At 44.7% G+C, this 19803-nt stretch overlaps 1 protein-coding gene across 1 annotated transcript in view; it reads left to right on the top strand.

Annotated features, from left to right (window-relative positions):
* LOC145351989 (NACHT, LRR and PYD domains-containing protein 12-like) overlaps positions 1-19803 on the top strand; it is a 72830-nt gene that overhangs the window by 21761 nt on the left and 31266 nt on the right. The window contains 2 exon segments of the mRNA XM_080201841.1: positions 16090-17830; positions 19467-19547. Coding sequence (XP_080057967.1) covers positions 16090-17830; positions 19467-19547 — 1822 coding nt within the window.

Here is a 19803-nt window from a genome sequence, read left to right on the forward strand (position 1 = left end):
GAGAGGGTGCAGAGGAGGTTTACCAGGATGTTGCCTGGTATGGAGGGGAGGTCCTATGAGGAGAGACTGAGGGATTTGGGGTTGTTTTCGTTAGAAAGAAGGTGGCTAAGAGGGGATCTTATTGAAACATATAAGATGATTAGAGGTTTAGATAGGGTGGACAGTGATAGCCTTTTCCCTCGGATGGAGAAAGCTAGCACGAGGGGGCATGGCTTTAAATTAAGGGGTGGTAGTTATAGGACGGATGTCAGGGGTAGGTTCTTTACCCAGAGGGTGGTGAGGGATTGGAATGCCCTGCCTGCTGCAGTTGTAAATGCGCCTAGTTTGGGGGCGTTTAAGAGATCCGTGGATAGGTTTATGGACGGAAAGGGATTGGTTTAGGTTAGAGGGTCATTGTTTTTTAACTGGTCGGCGCAACATCGTGGGCCGAAGGGCCTGTTCTGCGCTGTAATGTTCTATGTTCTATGTTCTACATCCTGAAGCTCTTGTTGAAGACCTCTTTGCCGGTTAGGCTGGTTGCCAACAATTTAGGAAGATAGAGTTAAGTCAAGCATATCAACAAATGGCCATAGATCAGGATTCACAATAGTTTCTGACTATTGTGACACAATACTGTTACGTTGATACAGAAGATTATCGTTTGGCACCCCTTCAACTCTGGCAATATTTCAAAGAACAATAGGCCACATCTTGAGCGGGTTAAGCGGAGTCCAGTGCTCACAGGATAATATTCTGATTACTGGTAAAGACAGAATCATACAGTACAGAAGTGGTCCTTTTGCCTATCGAGCCTGCACTGACACATGAGAAACACCTGATCTACCTAACTAAACACATTTACCGGTGCTTGGCCCACAGCCTTGAATGTTATGACCTGCAAAGTGCTCATCTAGATGCTTTTAAAGGGTGTGAGGCAACCCGCCTCTATCACTCCCCAGGCAATGCATTCCAGATAGTCACCACCTCTGGGTAAAAAGGACGTATTTCACTCATTCCCAGTTAACCACCTGCAGCTCACCTTGAATTTGTGTCCCCTCGTGACTGACCCTTCAACTAAGGAGAACTGCTGTTTCATATCTACCCTATCCATGCCCTTGAATGAGGGAGAATATTTTGCAACCTGAATGTCACCACTCTTTAAAGTTTGGAAGATTATGGGTTGAGTGTCCGCGAGGATAAATGCCATTTTGTTCAGTCTTCAATACAAAAATTGAGATATATACTCAAGGCCAAGTGGCTTTGTAGTCTCATTTGAATGTTTAAGCTATAAAAAGAGGCACGCAACTTCACAAGGTTAGCAAACTTCAATTATTCTTCAAATTACTGAGTTGCTAAGGAAGGTTTCTTGCAAATGTGACAACCACTTCAAAAGGCCTTCATAATTCACTGTATCATAGTAAAAACTGGAAGTCGGTGCGAGAAAGTGTGAAAGCCTTCATGCAAGCCAAGGGGCGTTGCTCAAGTCCGAAGTCCTCACACATCTCGATCAAAACCTCCTCTAACTGTTAGTGTGTGACACACCACTCTTTGGTGTTGAGGCTGTGCATTCCACATCATGCCTTCATTTGAGCAGAAAGCCTTTACATTTAAAACGTTGAGTAAAACCGGAAGTAATTACGCACAAAATGGGAATAATGTTGTTCTATCAATTTCTGTAAAGAAGAAAATTCGCATTACTGATGGGCCATCGTCTATTAGTAAAAAATGTTGGACCACATGCAGTGATTCCATCAGTTGCGACAAGCAGAATGGAGAGATTAGCATCGTTGTTCTCAGAACATATATAAATTATCTCGTTTTGTCAGTCAAGTCTTCATTCTAAAGCAGATGGTTTGTTCGGCTATTCTTGCCAAATACTATATGGACAAATAGTCCGACTAAAAACGTTTTCTACTTCGAGCAAGTCAGGTAATGTTTTATCATCCCAGAACAAGTGAAAACATACAGCCAAAGTGATCCAATACTCTCCAAGCTCATGACCACGATGCTTTGATGAAAAGCCCCAGGAGAAAGCCATAGATTTAAATCATTCTCCACTCGAAGATGTCAGTTATCTGTAGAGGCAGGATGCATCCATTGGGCAATGAAAGTAATCATTCCACCATCTTTCAGAAGAGGAGTGCTGAGCCAATCACGGGAAGGCCATTGTGGAATTATAAGAGATAGCGATGTTTTTTTTGTCGGCCTGGAGTCGACGCCGAAATAGAGGAGAAGCTGAGGATATGTTCGGCTTGTACAAAGGTGTGAAGCCTTCCACATTTAGCGTCATTGCACTTTTGGAAATGACAAGAAAATACTTGGCAGCAGGTACACATTGATTAGGCAGGACTGTCTGAAGAGCACGTGTTTCTAATTCCAGACAATTCTCATTCAAAATGTGTGGAAGCTGCCATAATAAGAACATAAGAACATAAGAAATAGGAGCAGGAGTAGGCCATCCAGCCCTTCGAGCCTGCCCCCCCCATTCAATAAGATCATGGCTGATCTGTCGCTGCTCAGTTCCACATTCCCGCCCTCTCCCCATAACCCTTAATCCCCTCGCTTATCAAAAACCCATCAACCCGCGTCTTAAAAATATTTAGCGAGGTAGCCTCCACCACTTCAACGGGCAGAGAATTCCAGAGATTCACCACCCTTTGAGTGAAGAAGTTCCTCCTCAACTCCGTTCTAAACCGTCCCCCCTTTATCTTGAGGCTGTGCCCCCTAGTCCTACTGTCCTTTCTGAGCGGGAAGAGTCTCTCCACCTCTATCCTATCCATCCCATTCATCATCTTATACGTCTCAATGAGATCTCCCCTCATTCTTCTAAACTCTAACGAGTACAAGCCTAGTTTATTCAGCCTCTCCTCATAGTTCAACCCCCTCAACTCCGGTATCAGCCTAGTAAACCTCCTCTGCACTCCCTCCAAGGCCAAAATATCTTTGCGCAGGTGCGGCGCCCAAAACTGCACACAGTACTCCAGCTGCGGCCTCACCAATGCCCTATACAGCTGCAGCAAGACCTCCCTACTTTTATATTCAATCCCCCTCACTATGAAGGCCAGCATCCCATTCGCCTTCCTGACCACCTGCTGCACCGGCAAGCTGGGTTTTTGCGACTCATGCACAAGGACCCCGAGGTCCCTCTGCACCGTCGCCTGCTGCAGTTTTTCGCCACGTAAGTAATAGTCCTTCCTACCATTCTTCCTACCAAAGTGGACCACCTCACACTTGCCAACATAATGAAGTCACCTCATCAGAAAAGACAATTGAGAGGTTTGGGAGAATTCTTTAGTAGATTTGGTTTCCTTGAGCGACTGATGGATGATAACGGGCCACAGTTCGTATCCCAAGAATTGGAATGCAGCATATTACATTCGCACAATGCCATCCTGTTTTGATGGGATTCATGGATTTTTTTTTTCCTTGCACAAAGGAAACCAGGGAGCAAGCGTTATTGACCAGACGTTTGAGTCAGTGCCCGTTCCTACATAGGAATAATGTTCACTCAACAACAAAGATTCCTCCAGCGTTACGGATTATTAAATGACAACTACGTACAACATTCGACTTACAAAATCCAAAAATGACGAGCAAAATTATCCAGTAAAAGCAACAGGGTCTGATCTTATAGTGGGAACACAGAGTTAAAAATTGTGTTTTCTGCCAAAGACGAGGGCTTCTGGCTAAAAACTATAGCACTGGAGAATAATCTGTTCCTGCCACCGTTATAGCGCAAACTTACCATTCTGTCCAAATCCCAAATAATGTCATCTGGAGGAGGCATGCAGAGTAATTGTTGGCAGGAAGAACCAATTCATCAGAGATAGAATCTGCAGTGAGTCAGAATCCAACTGTGCTGAGTTATGCCTTATACGCCGTAAACCAGGCACTAACAGGGGGGAAACAGCGAACCGATTGTAGTTCAAACATCGAGCCAACCTCAAGTCATAATGTCGACTCTGGTTCAAACATCCACCGATAATGTTGTATCAAGCTGAACACACCAGTGTTTACAGCAGATGATAAGAGATCCGCCAACAACTATTCAGCCAAATCGTCTGGTCGAATGACTACTTTTGCTAATTGATTGAACATAAGAACATAAGAAATAGGAGCAGGAGTAGGCCATCCGGCCCTTCGAGCCTGCCCCGCCATTCAATAAGATCATGGCTGATCTGTCGTGGCTCAGTTCCACATTCCCGCCCTCTCCCCATAACCCTTAATCCCCTCGCTTATCAAAAACCCATCAACCTGCGTCTTAAAAATATTTAGCGAGGTAGCCTCCACCACTTCAACGGGCAGAGAATTCCAGAGATTCACCACCCTTTGAGTGAAGAAGTTCCTCCTCAACTCCGTTCTAAACCGCAGCCCCCCCCCCTTTATCTTGAGGCTGTGCCCCCTAGTCCTACTGTCCTTTCTGAGCGGGAAGAGCCTCTCCACCTCTATCCTATCCATTCCATTCAACATCTTTTACGTCTCAATGAGATCTCCCCTCATTCTTCTAAACTCTAACGAGTACAAGCCTAGTTTATTCAGCCTCCCCTCATAGTTCAACCCCCTCAACTCCGGTATCAGCCTAGTAAACCTCCTCTGCACTCCCTCCAAGGCCAAAATATCCTTGCGTAAGTGTGGCGCCCAAAACTGCACACAGTACTCCAGCTGCGGCCTCACCAATGCCCTATACACCTGCAGCAAGACCTCCCTACTTTTATATTCAATCCCCCTCGCTATGAAGGCCAGCATCCCATTCGCCTTCCTGACCACCTGCTGCACCTGCAAGCTGGGTTTTTGCGACTCATGCACAAGGACCCCGAGGTCCCTCTGCACCGTCGCCTGCTGCAGTTTTTCGCCCCGTAAGTAATAGTCCTTCCTACCATTCTACCTACCAAAGTGGACCACCTCACACTTGCCAACATAATGAAGTCACCTCATCAGAAAAGACAATTGAGAGGTTTGGGAGAATTCTTTAGTAGATTTGGTTTCCTTGAGCGACTGATGGATGATAACGGGCCACAGTTCGTATCCCAAGAATTGGAATGCAGCATATTACATTCGCACAATGCCATCCTGTTTTGATGGGATTCATGGATTTTTTTTTTCCTTGCACAAAGGAAACCAGGGAGCAAGCATTATTGACCAGACGTTTGAGTCAGTGCCCGTTCCTACATAGGAATAATGTTCACTCAACAACAAAGATTCCTCCAGCGTTACGGATTATTAAATGACAGCTACGTACAACATTCGACTTACAAAATCCAAAAATGACGAGCAAAATTATCCAGTAAAAGCAACAGGGTCTGATCTTATAGTGGGAACACAGAGTTAAACATCGTGTTTTCTGCCAAAGACGAGGGCTTCTGGCTAAAAACTATAGCACTGGAGAATAATCTGTTCCTGCCACCGTTATAGCGCAAACTTACCATTCTGTCCAAATCCCAAATAATGTCATCTGGAGGAGGCATGCAGAGTAATTGTTGGCAGGAAGAACCAATTCATCAGAGATAGAATCTGCAGTGAGTCAGAATCCAACTGTGCTGAGTTATGCCTTATACGCCGTAAACCAGGCACTAACAGGGGGGAAACAGCGAACCGATTGTAGTTCAAACATCGAGCCAACCTCAAGTCATAATGTCGACTCTGGTTCAAACATCCACCGATAATGTTGTATCAAGCTGAACACACCAGTGTTTACAGCAGATGATAAGAGATCCGCCAACAACTATTCAGCCAAATCCTCTGGTCGAATGACTACTTTTGCTAATTGATTGAACATAAGAACATAAGAAATAGGAGCAGGAGTAGGCCATCTAGCCCTTTGAGCCTGCCCCACCATTCAATAAGATCATGGCTGATCTGTCGTGGCTCAGTTCCACATTCCCGCCCTCTCCCCATAACCCTTAATCCCCTCGCCTATCAAAAACCTATCAATCCGCGTCTTAAAAATATTGAGCGAGGCAGCCTCCACCACTTCAACGGGCAGAGAATTCCAGAGATTCTCCACTCTTTGAGCGAAGAAGTTCCTCCTCAACTCTGTTCTAAACCGCAACCCCCCCACACTTTATCCTGAGGCTGTGCCCTCTCGTCCTACTGTCCTTTCTGAGCGGGAAGAGCCTCTCCACCTCTATCCTATCCATCCCATTCATCATCTTATACGTCTCAATGAGATCTCCCCTCATTCTTCTAAACTCTAACGAGTACAAGCCTAGTTTATTCAGCGTCCCCTCATAGTTCAACCCCCTCAACTCCGGAATCAGCCTAGTAAACCTCCTCTGCACTCCCTCCAAGGCCAAAATATCCTTGCGTAAGTGTGGCGACCAAAACTGCACACAGTACTCCAGCTGCGGCCTCACCAATGCCCTATACAGCTGCAGCAAGACCTCCCTACTTTTATATTCAATTCCCCTCGCTATGAAGGCCAGCATCCCATTCGCCTTCCTGACCACCTGCTGCACCTGCAGGCTGGGTTTTTGCGACTCATGCACAAGGACCCCGAGGTCCCTCTGCACCGTCGCCTGCTGCAGTTTTTCACCACGTAAGTAATAGTCCTTCCTATCATTATTCCTACCAAAGTGGACCACCTTACATTTGCACATTGTCTATGCTGTACTTGCTTAATCTGCTGGAAAGGTTTGAGTTAAAGGGGGAAGATTTGTTTTTTTTTTATCTTGACCTTGCACCGTCTGCATATTTATTTTTCTCATCTCAAACTTTGACTATATGTAGAGACCCATGGATACAATAAGGATCCAATGGTGGCACAAGTTTCTCGTTTTTACTGATTTCTTGCCAGCTTTGTCTTGGAAGAGGTACTTTGCAGAGGTACTATCTGCAGTTTGTGCTACCTGCACTCAGAGATAGAGCAAAAGCTGTTGGCAATACTGGAATAGCAAGTGGCAGGATAACCCAATCCTGGCGTGCCGATACTTTAAACTCATCGAGTGATGCATCTCTAGAGGAAGTAATATCTGATCACATGTTTCGACCCAAAGCTGGAAGTACACAGAGGACCAATACAGAACAGGATGACACAGTAGAGCAGCGAGAGCTATTCGCATTGTTTTAACACGCATTAATTGCTCAGGAAAAACATGAGGAAAAGCGAGGAGAAGATCTGAGGAGCTTGAGGGTGACAATTCAAATTGCTCCCATGTTTACACAGTAGTGAGCACGGAAAGTAACTCCAATAAGTCTCACCCATCCCAAGCTCTACATTGACAGGAGGTTATGGATGGGGGCAACCGTGACTACTCATAAACTGAATGGATACTGGTTTCTGTCCTCGTCGCCTGTCCATCCCCTGCAGGACCCAAACTTCCACCCTATCAAGAGGGGAGGGACATTGGGAACTACCTCCTGAGTTTTGAGTGTTTGGCAAATTGTGTGGGGAGGCCTACAGCAGGATGGGCTTGTCATTTAGTGCCATTTCTTCCAGGATGAATAGGTCACATGGACAAGTTGGGCTGAAGGGTCTGTTTCCAAGCTGTAAGCATCTATGACTCCATGGCTTTCTGATGGGGAGGACAGACTCCTATTAGAAGCTGAAGGCAGCACTATTGGCGATATTTGACGTCTTCGAGTAGACTTTCTATCCACATAACCGATCGAGTGCTGTCCTGCCAGGTCAGTTGTCACAAGAGGCTTTTCATCAGCGTCAAGGTCTCTACAAAAAAAATGGATGCGACCAGACAGGCGGAGGGCATAATTTGGAAAAGCTGTTGGGGGTTTTGCCTGCAGACAGCGGGCTTGAATAAACAAGTACAAACCTGAGAATGTGAGGGTAGGGCAATACATTACTACACAATGCGGACTCGCAAAACAACCTATCCCCTCTGCAATGATTTCTAGTAAATTGTGTAGTGAATGAGTAAAGTATGTAATCGCTCTGCCACTGAAGGGGAGAAGGAAGTTTTTTTTTTCTAATAGGATGATCAATTACCCACACTTTTCAACGAATTTTAAAGTGGCAGATGTAATTCAACCTCCACAGAGACTTGAATTTCAATGCAGAGGGATAGGTTTCCTTGCAAGAGTGGGTGTGATTGGCAATCTCCCAAGCGGCATTATTCTTGGTAGACATCTACCTATACTGACAGAATGACTTCAGGAAGGATAAACTCAACGGTCCATGGTGACCAGGTGACAGGCGCTGGACACATTAGAGCCAGTCTCCGAGTTCAGTAACTCTTTCGACACCTTGATTGTTGGTAAAGGCAAAACTAAAAGGCAACATTTTGACAGCAATTGCTAGAAAGCAGAAGGCCACAGTCTATGTTACTGCTCCAGATAGTTAATAGGTAGGCGCACAATTGCAGTTCTCTGTTAATATAAGAACATAAGAACATAAGAAATAGGAGCAGGAGTAGGCCATCTAGCCCTTCGAGCCTGCCCCGCCATTCAATAAGATCATGGCTGATCTGTCGCTGCTCAGTTCCACATTCCCGCCCTCTCCCCATAACCCTTAATCCCCTCTCTTATCAAAAACCCATCAACCCGCGTCTTAAAAATATTTAGCGAGGTAGCCTCCACCACTTCAACGGGCAGAGAATTCCAGAGATTCACCACCCTTTGAGTGAAGAAGTTCCTCCTCAACTCCGTTCTAAACCGTCCCCCCTTTATCTTGAGGCTGTGCCCACTAGTCCTACTGTCCTTTCTGAGCGGGAAGAGTCTCTCCACCTCTATCCTATCCATCCCATTCATCATCTTATACGTCTCAATGAGATCTCCTCTCATTCTTCTAAACTCTAATGAGTACAAGCCTAGTTTATTCAGCCTCTCCTCATAGCTCAACCCCCTCAACTCCAGTATCAGCCTAGTAAACCTCCTCTGCACTCCCTCCAAGGCCAAAATATCCTTGCGTAAGTACGGCGCCCAAAACTGCACACAGTACTCCAGCTGCGGCCTCACCAATGCCCTATACAGCCGCAGCAAGACCTCCCTACTTTTATATTCAATCCCCCTCGCTATGAAGGCCAGCATCCCATTCGCCTTCCTGACCACCTGCTGCACCACCTGCAAGCTGGGTTTTTGCGACTCATGCACAAGGACCCCGAGGTCCCTCTGCACCGTCGCCAGCTGCAGTTTTTCGCCACATAAGTAATAATCCTTCCTACCATTATTCCTACCAAAGTGGACCACCTCGCACTTGCCAACATTAAATTCCATTTGCCAGTTCCTGGCCCATTCGCCCAGCCTATCTAGATCCTTCTGCAGACTCTCCACACCCTCTGCACAATTTGCCGTTCCACCAATCTTGGTGTCATCAGCAAATTTCGACACCCTACACTCAGTTCCCTCCTCCAGATCATCTATATAAATGGTAAATAGCTGAGGCCCCAGCACTGACCCCTGGGGCACTCCACTAGTCACCAACCGCCAATCCGAATAGCACCCATTGACCCCCACTCTCTGCCTCCTATTTGACAACCAATCCTCTATCCACGCTAACACCCTACCCCCAACTCCATGCCCCCTTACCTTCTGCAATAACCTCTTGTGAGGTACCTTGTCAAACGCCTTCTGAAAATCAAGAAAGACCACATCCACCGGCTCTCCTCTATCCACCGCCCTAGACACATCCTCATAGAACTCCAGTAAATTTGTCAGACACGACTTCCCCTTAACGAAACCGTGCTGCGTCTGCTCTATCAAGCAATTCCCCTCAAGATATGCGGACAATACAAGCCTTGGCCTGGTATATATGCCGTATATGCAGGTATGTGAGATTGATGGTTCCCCTGTTGGTCAGCGAAACATTTCCAGTGAGGGCAAGGATGTTTCAGACAAAGGTGTTTTGAACCACTCAGGAAACTAAGGCAACTGCCTCGTCATTCCTGAGACAATTCTATGAGCAGGGAATTTAGGAAAGAGCAAGACTTATATGCGATTCAGTACCCTTTGCAGACATCCTTGTCTACAAAATAAGTGGATAACGCAGAATGTTTAGGTTTCAGAAGCAGCAGAATTCCCACCAGTGAAAACTTAGGTTTGAAAAGAAGTACAGGCTTACTCAGACCAAATGACCTGATTTCTAGTAAATTGTGTAGTAAATGAGTAAAGTATGCAATCGCTCTGCCACTGGAGGGGAGAAGGACCTTTTTTCTTGTAATAGGATGATCAATTACCCGCACTTTGCAACGAATTTTAAAATGGCCACTGTCAATTCTCAATATAAACATCAAAATATAACAGCCATAGATTTTCGCCCTATGTTTAATGTGTGCACAAAGAAATTGCACCCCCAAACCACTACTCTCACGCCATCCCCTACTACATGGCATACAACACTGATATTGACACAGTGGGCCCAATTTTACCAACAATTTGCGTCCGTTTTCCAGCACGAAATTGCGGTAAATTCGGGCGTCGGGCTTTTAAAGCGATCTGCACCCGAATCCGAGCAGCCGCTGCCACTTTGCGGGCAATCGGTGCGGAGGGAGTGGGCAAGAGTGTCCGCTGCCACTCTGAGGACGATCCCTCCTCCTCCCCACCGGAGGAATGAACCCTCTTCACGGAGTGGGAGTGCAGATCGCCGCAGTGTGGCAGCGAACCCCCCTGCGCCGCCCACCCCCCCCCCCCACCAGAGATCCATACGCCCCCATCTATCAGTGAGTGGTCGGACCTCCCCCCTACCGCACCACCACCAACTCCCCCCCCACCGAAACCACCACCATCACCACCTCCAGACAACAATCAGCCCTCTCGCCGCCTGCCCCCCTTCCGAATGTGCTGGAGAATATCAAGGCAGCCGGACTGGCTTCAGTGCAAACAAATGTGCATGGGCTCATTTGGCTGATACCGGAGATGAGGGGGTTGGACTATGGAGAGAGGCTGAATAGACTGGGTCTGTACTCGTTGGAGTTTAGGAGGATGAGTGGGGATCTTATAGAGACGTATAAGATAATGAAGAGGATGGATAGGGTAGAGGTGGAGAGACTCTTCCCGCTCAGAAAGGACAGTAGGACTAGGGGGCACAGCCTCAAGATAAAGGGGAGGCGGTTTAGAACGGAGTTGAGGAGGAACTTCTTCACTCAAAGGGTGGTGAATCTCTGGAATTCTCTGCCCGTTGAAGTGGTGGAGGCTGCCTCGCTAAATATATTTAAGACACGGGTAGATGGGTTTCTGATAGACAAGGGAATTAAGGGTTATGGGGAGAAAGCGGGAAAGTGGAACTGAGCCACTTCAGATCAGCCATGATCTTATTGAATGGCGGGGCAGGCTCGAAGGGCTCGATGGCCTACTCCTGCTCCTGTTTCTTATGTTCTTATGTAAAGGCAAAGCATCAATACCTGGGGTATGACCTTGGAAAAGGATACATTTACCCACAGGTAGACAAAGTTTAGGCCTTCAGGTATAGCTCACAGCCTCGATCCAAACATCACATGCATTCGCTCCTTCGCTCGATTGGCTGGTATCACTGTTTTGTTCCACGGTTTTCCAAAATTGCAATCCCTTATGCCAACATCACAACGAAAACTCGGGGATTTCAGTCTAATGGGACGAGAGATTGCTAAGATCCTTGAATACTTGGAGAGATTACAAAGGTCAAACCCTGAAGTGAGGGGTCCAAATTTCAATGAGACATCCCTGTCCCAGGAGGATACGTCTACATTTAGGCCATGAGCTTGTCTTATTCCAGTTGAGAAGCGGCAGGAGCAACTTGCCCTGTAGCTAAGCAGAAAACTCTTTAACCATGAAACAAGATCATAGTAGAAGGGGGCCTTCCTATAATGTGGACCACAGGCAGTTTGTGTTCTTACTTCCTGGGGCACGAGTTTATTCTCCAGACTGATCATTGGGCTCTTATGTTGACAGACAGCACGAAGCATCAGAACTTTCGGTTACTGGGCGGTTACTGGCCCTATCGCGCTATAGTTTCCATGTTTGTCATGGAGAAGGCAGGAAGCATATTGCAGCGGATTCCCGTAGGATTAACCAACATGGCAAAACTGTTGGGGTTGGGGGGGGGGGGGGGGGGGGTGGTGGAGGGTGGGGGTGGTGGTTGGTTAATGTGAAGACAGCTCCGTCACAAAGCATTTCGCCCGACACACAAATACTCACAAACATGAAGTATATACATCTTGTGCAGTTATACACATGCTCTAAGTTCTCAACACTGTGACAAATCATGTTGATCCTTTTCTGGAAGTGTGTCCCGGCTTAAAACATCTGTTCTTGGTGGTGTAGTCTAATTTTTGGGATACTATAAGAGGAGACGTGACATCTTAGTGAGGAAAGCAGCCTAGTCACTGCATGACAACAGTTACCGGCGATGTATCAACTGAAAATAAAATATGAACAGGATTACAGTACTCCAAGATGCTAAGAACATGAATCACAAAATGCGCACACAATTTATAAAGAAATTATCAATTTTTCCTCTGCATATATGAAAAATACCTTTCGGGACTAATAAAAATATGTAAACATCCTTTTATGAAAATTTATGAAATGCATTGGCTGTAAGACTTAGATATGACACAGTAGCATGTCTGATAAGTAAAAGGTGTTCCATGGCCCAATTGGCTGTGATGTCTGGACTGGCCTCTCAGGTTGTTGGATGTAAATCAAGCCTCTTCATCTGTAGGTGTTGGCAATTATACCATTTTGCCTTTTTGTTATTTCATTTTGTGGATTTGGCTCTTTGCATCTCTCAGATTCATTTACTCTAGAAAGTGGCACATGTATGCATTGACTGAGCTGCCCATCGTGGAGGGAAGCTGTTTCTACTAATAGGGCGATTTATACCTGATTCCGTCTCAATGCCTGCTAATCTTTTTTTTGTGGGAAAATTACATTCTATCATGGATTTAGAAAGCTGGCTACTGCTGTCACTCCATAGGTTCCTATCCGATGTCACACAGGTCATATCCTACCACGTACTCTAAAAATCATTTTACTGGTGTTACTAGGCAAATTCCTGACAATACGATTGAGTGCTGGTGCTGCTGCTGAGCTATGGTTTCCACATTTTCTCCCATTAGAACCCAAAATGTGGGAAATGGAACATAGAATATCTCTGTATGGAAGTGAACCTGAAACCACCACTTGCACATATGATTTGAATGTAACAAAGTTTTATCTAATGTTAAAGTTTAGTTATTTATTTGAATAGATAGTATTTCGATGCGTTTTATGTTATTTTCTCTTCTGTGTATTTATGTTCTAACAATCTAGAATGATCCAAATTTCTTGCAATGCGTTATGCCACAATTGATATTTTGCAACATGTAGTAGAGTGACATGTCTAGTGGAATCCGTCATCAACTATTTTAGTCACTTCCTCAATAAAGTTATTATATGAATATTTAATTTTTTTCCCCTTTTCCAATAACCCCTTCTAACATTCAGTCAATAACTGAGGTCAGAATTAGAACCTGTAGTTCCTGGCTCTGATTTATCCCATGTGTGGATTATCACTGAACGAAAACAATAAACAAATGAGAAATAAATAAATGAGAAAACCATAAATAAATTGGTCAGCCCGCAAAACACAGTGAGAGACCGGAAAATCTTTGCTAAATACAAATATCTACAGATGTTCTTATAATTCAGCAGAAATCTGGATAATAACTGTGAGGGAAAGGCAATATTCGGGGTTAATGGGGATCTTATGGATTATTTCCTAATGGTGGATGAGAGAGAGCATATTATCCTACTCAAACTTTAGTTCAGGTGTTCTTTTTTGAACCCAGTGTAAGAACTAAAATAAAAATGTATTCAAATTCCCATAAGACTATAGACCTTAAGGCAATAAGCAATAGGAGCAGAATTAAGCCACTCAGCCGATCGAATCTGCTCCACCATTCAGTCATGACTGATATTTTTTCTCATCCCCATACTCCTGCCTTATCCACTTAACCCCTAATCCCCTTATTAATCAAGAACTTATGTATCTCTGTCTTAAAGACACTCAATGGCGTGGCCTCCACAGCCCTCTGCGGCGAAGAGTTCCACAGATTCACCACTCTCTGACTGAAGAATTGCATTAGCAGAAACGAGAAACAAAGTTAATCAATGTGTTATCATTAAACGTATTGAGAAACGTTTAATCAGCTGAAGTGAACTCTGAATGTTTAATGCTCTGATGTTGCACTGAATGAAGTGGGTAGTTATTTTTTTCGTTGCAGGGCTGTTCTAAAAATCACAATTAATGAAATTGAGTGTAAATTCCGAAAAAAATGCACAGTGATTACTGAACAAGTTTATTCTTTTTGAATTCTCTGCCTGAAGGCTGGCCCTGAGTATGGGAAGGACCTGTGATCTCCACCACGGGTATGGAAAGGAGGCAGGTCCTAAATCCACCCCAGCCAGAATGGGAATCACACCAGTTGCTGCTGGCACAGCATGACACCACACCAACTGAGTCAATGAGATCCCCAATAACTCAGGAAACCTGGGAACAGCCTAATAAGAACATAAGAACATAAGAAATAGGAGCAGGAGTAGGCCATCTAGCCCTTCGAGCCTGCCCCGCCATTCAATAAGATCATGGCTGATCTGTCGTGGCTCAGTTCCACTTTCCCGCCCTCTCCCCATAACCCTTAATCCCCTCTCTTATCAAAAACCCATCAACCCGCGTCTTAAAAATATTTAGCGAGGCAGCCTCCACCACTTCAACGGGCAGAGAATTCCAGAGATTCATCACCCTTTGAGTGAAGAAGTTCCTCCTCAACTCCGTTCTGAACTGCCCCCCCTTTATCTTGAGGCTGTGCCCCCTAGTCCTACTGTCTTTTTTGAGCGGGAAGAGTCTCTCCACCTCTATCCTATCCATCCCATTCATCATCTTATACGTCTCAATGAGATCTCCCCTCATTCTTCTAAACTCTAACGAGTACAAGCCTAGTTTATTCAGCTTCTCCTCATAGCTCAACCCCCTCAACTCCGGTATCAGCCTAGTAAACCTCCTCTGCACTCCCTCCAGGGCCAAAATATCCTTGTGCAGGTGCAGCGCCCAAAACTGCACACAGTACTCCAGCTGCGGCCTCACCAATGCCCTATACAGCTGCAGCAAGACCTCCCTACTTTTATATTCAATCCCCTTCGCTATGAAGGCCAGCATCCCATTCGCCTTCCTGACCACCTGCTGCACCTGCAAGCTGGGTTTTTGCGACTCATGCACAAGGACCCCGAGGTCCCTCTGCACCGTCGCCTGCTGCAGTTTTTCACCACGTAAGTAATAGTCCTTCCTACCATTCTTCCTACCAAAGTGGACCACCTCGCACTTGCCAACATTAAATTCCATTTGCCATTTCCTGGCCCATTCGCCCAGCCTATCTAGATCCTTCTGCAGACTCTCCACACCCTCCGCACAATTTGCCTTTCCCCCAATCTTGGTGTCATCAGCAAATTTCGACACCCTGCACTCGGTTCCCTCCTCCAGATCATCTATATAAATGGTAAATAGCTGAGGCCCCAGCACCGACCCCTGGGGCACCCAGATTTCTCCATTTTTAAAATTGTTGCTCACCAAATGATTATGCAATATCAAAGATAATCTGCTGAATACAACACATTATAAGAAAGAAGTTCCTCAATACCCTTCAATCTCTGCGTCACCCTACTAGTTCCAATATACTAAGACACAAGAGCAGAAATAAGAAATTGGGAAATTGAGTCTGCTGCTCCATTCTGTATGATCATGATTAATCTGATGTTATGTTCCTCAATTCTACTTCCATGCCATATTCCCATAACCCTTGATTCCTCTATGAGTTAAAAATCTATCTATCGTAGCCCATGTACCATGCAGCAGAGTGTCGTCACTGAGAATTTCACAGGCTGATTGACGAGAAATTAGACTCTCATGTAATCAATAACTTTGAGGAATTTCAATGAAACATCTACGTAGGGAACGTCAGAATGTATACAGCACCAAAGGGAAAATATCAACTTTGTAAAATCTTAATGCCCAGCAAATAGTAAAATCAACTAATGATTCGAAATGTTAATGAGCTATTGCTCACTTTCAAGCGATGTTTCAATTAATCTATTTTTAAATTCTGCACAAACTTTAATGAAACAATAAAATAAATTAATCTAGACAGTAACACTGTGTCCAAACATTATTGAGTCAATACAACTAAAATTTTCTGTCTGTTCTAATTCAAGATGTTCAAAAGAAACACAAGGAGACACTCCGGGTACAAACTGAAACACTGAGAGTGGACACTATCCTAATAAAGGAGAAGGTTAAGATTTTCCAGCTGGTTGATCGATATGCTGAACTAACCATCATTTCTAATGTTCGAGATCGGACACTTGTAGAACATGAACTGCTGGCAAGAGGCCGAGACCATGAAGAGTGGAGGCAGGAACACCTCCGGGAAAAATTGGAAAAAATCCGAATGGATCAATTGTTCCAGAGCAGCTTCTCGTTAGGAAAATCAAGATCTAAGCGCTCAGCAGCAGTGAGTGGAGTCCCAGGGATTGGAAAATCAACAATGATACAAAAGATTGTTTATGACTGGGCCACTGGGAAAATTTACCCAGAATTTCAATTTGTTTTCAGTTTTGCATTCCGGGGTTTGAACACTATTAATTGCAGAATAAACCTAAGAAATCTGATACTATTTTTCTATCCTTACTTTGGGAATGTTCTGGGAGAGCTCTGGAAGAACCCAGAGGGATTGTTGTTCATATTCGATGGTTTGGATGAATTCAAGGACAGGCTTAATTTTGCTAACAATCGGAAAAATGCAGAACCTCGGTTCACGTGCACAGATCCTGAATACTTTTGTGAAGTGTCTGATATTGTGTACGGTTTAATACATCACAAGCTGCTCCCAGGATGTTCAGTGCTCGTCACCAGCCGCCCCACTGCATTACATTTACTGGAAAAGGCTGAGATCAGTGTCTGGGCTGAAATCCTGGGATTTGTTGGTGATGAACAGAAGGAATATTTCAACAAGTTTTTTGAAGATCAGGCAGTGGCAGCAGCTGTTTTCAAACATGTGGAGGAGAATGAGATCTTGTACACCATGTGCTACAACCCTTCCTACTGCTGGATCCTCGGTCTGTCACTGGGTCCCTTCTTTACACAAATAGGCAGGAAACATCATATTCCCAAGACCATCACCCAACTATATTCCTACTATATTTACAACATTTTGCAACACCATAGCCCAGAGATTGAAAATCCCCGTGATGTGTTACTGAAGCTTGGTGAGATGGCCTTCACAGGTGTCTCCAAGAAGAAGATTGTTTTCAGAAATGGAGATTTGATCAAGTATGATCTGCAACCTTCCCAGTTCCTGTCTGGGTTCCTAATGGAACTTCTGGAGAGAGATGATTCTTTTCAGAGTGTGGTTTATACATTCCCACACCTCACCATCCAAGAGTTCACAGCTGCACTCGCACAATTCCTGTCTCCAGATCCAGGGGATATCTTAAAACTTCTCAGTGAAGCTCACAGCAAGGAAGATGGGCGGTTTGAGATATTTCTCCATTTTGTTGCTGGTCTCACCTCCCCACAGTCAGCTCGGCCCCTGGAGGAGTTTCTGGGTCCATTTGCTCATCAAACAACCTGTCGAGTGATTGATTGGATGAAGGGTGAGGTTGAAGGGCAGATTGGAAACACACAGAGTCAAACTGATAAGAGGAACCTTCTGAACACATTTCGCTACCTGTTTGAGTCTCAGAATAAACTATTGGCTCAGGAGACAGTGGGATCTGTGAAAACAGTGACATTGAGTGAATTGCGACTGACCCCGATTGACTGTGCAGTCCTATCTCATGTTATTGGATTTTGTGAAACCATAAAACATCTCGATCTATACAACTGCCACATTCAGTGTGAAGGATTTCAACGGCTGGGACCCTTGTTGCACAAATGCCAAGAGTTGAGGTAACTGTTTGTTTGGTTTCGTAGCTGGAATTTACATTGACTGAGAAACAATTTATGTTGTTATAACATGAATTGGAGGAGGGGGCTGAGTGTAGGGTGACGAAATTTGCTGATGACACGAAGATGAGTGGAAAAGCAAATTGTGTGGAGGGTGTGGAAAGTCTGCAGAGGGATCTGGATAGGCTGAGCGAGTGGGCGAGGACCTGGCAGATGGAGTATAATGTTGGCAAGTGTGAGGTTATCCACTTTGGCAGAAATAATAGTAGGAGGGATTACTATTTAAAGGGCGAAAAGCTGCAGCATGCTACGGTGCAGAGGGACCTGGGGGTCCTTGTGCATGAGTCGCTAAAACCCAGCCTGCAGGTGCAGCAGGTGATCAAGAAGGCGAATGGGATGCTGGCCTTTATAGTGAGGGGGATAGAATATAAAAGTAGGGAGGTCTTGCTGCAACTGTACAGGGCACTGGTGAGGCCGCAGCTGGAGTACTGTGCAGTTTTGGTCGCCGCACTTGCGCAAGGATATATTGGCCTTGGAGGGAGTGCAGAGGAGGTTCACTAGGCTGATACCGGAGATGAGGGGGTTAGACTATGAAGAGAGACTAAATAGTCTGGGTCTGTACTCGTTGGAGTTTAGAAGGATGAGGGGGGATCTTATAGAGATGTATAAGATAATGAAGGGGGTGGATAGGGTAGAGGTAGAGAGATTCTTCCCGCTTGGAAAGGACAGCAGGACTAGAGGGCACAGCCTGAAGATAAAGTGGGGTGGGGGGGGGCCAGTTTAGATCGGAGTTGAGGAGGAACTTCTTCACTCAAAGGGTGGTGAATCTCTGGAATTCTCTGCCCGTTGAAGTGGTGGAGGCTGCCTCGCTAAATATATTTAAGTCATGGATAGATAGGTTTTTGATAGACAAGGGAATTAAGGGTTATGGGGAGAGAGCGGGAATGTGGAACTGAGTCACTTCAGATCAGTCATGATCTTATTGAATGGCGGGGCAGGCTCGAAGGGCTAGATGGCCTACTCCTGCTCCTATTTCTTATGTTCTTATGTATTATTAACCCCCAAAACCAAAATGTGATTTGATGGTTCCAGAGTGTGGCGACTAGGGGATCTTCACAGTAATTTAATTGCACTGTTAATATAAGCCCACTTGTGATTAATTGATAAACTTTCACGTTAACTTTCATTTTCGTTTGTAGGTTTTTTGGTATATTTCCCTTTGAGAGGCTTTCAAACAGTTAATATACTTTCATTTGCTTTACAAAAAAGAGGGATTGGGTGGGACACTTGGGATGGGTTAGGCGACAGGGAAGTTGAAGATTGCACCTCTTGAATAAACCTATCTCCAGGGGAAATAATTAAGTTGTTTTTAATATTTCACCACCCGTCCATCATTTCCATTACAGTATCACAGAGTTGTTAAAGCTTGGAAAGGAGGCCATTCAGCCTATCATGTTTGCACTAGCTGTCCAAATGAGCTTTATGACTCTGCCCTATTCTCGTTTACTTCCTGTATCCTTGCAATTTGTTTCTATAATTTATCAGAATAGTGACAAGTCTCTGATCCAAAAAAAAGCTCAATTCCCATTTCTAACCCGTGGTGAAAATTCGGCCCATTTAAACGTGTTTCTCAATCTTTGTTTAGACTGAATGATCTGGGACATTCAGGAGTAAAACTGTTGTCTGAGGCCCTGAGAAAACCAAACTGTAAAATACAGAAATTGAAGTAAGTACCAGAGTGTATAAATTTATATTTACAATAACTGGATGTCTGACGCTGTATGTTATTATCAGTAACAGTATAATAACACTATTTTCAGCAACAGATTTATTAATAGCATTATACACATTATATGAGAATCAATTATCGTATTCGCATCAAGCAGTGTGGGTAAAACAGAAAATGGCAGGATGACAACTAGGAATACTCAAACTTGCTGCTGATGATAGAAACATCTGATATTGAGGTCTATTGAAGTTTA

This window comes from Carcharhinus amblyrhynchos, chromosome 13 (genome assembly GCF_965287045.1).
Source record: "Carcharhinus amblyrhynchos chromosome 13, sCarAmb.v2.hapA, whole genome shotgun sequence".
Classification (NCBI taxonomy): Eukaryota; Metazoa; Chordata; class Chondrichthyes; order Carcharhiniformes; family Carcharhinidae; genus Carcharhinus; species Carcharhinus amblyrhynchos.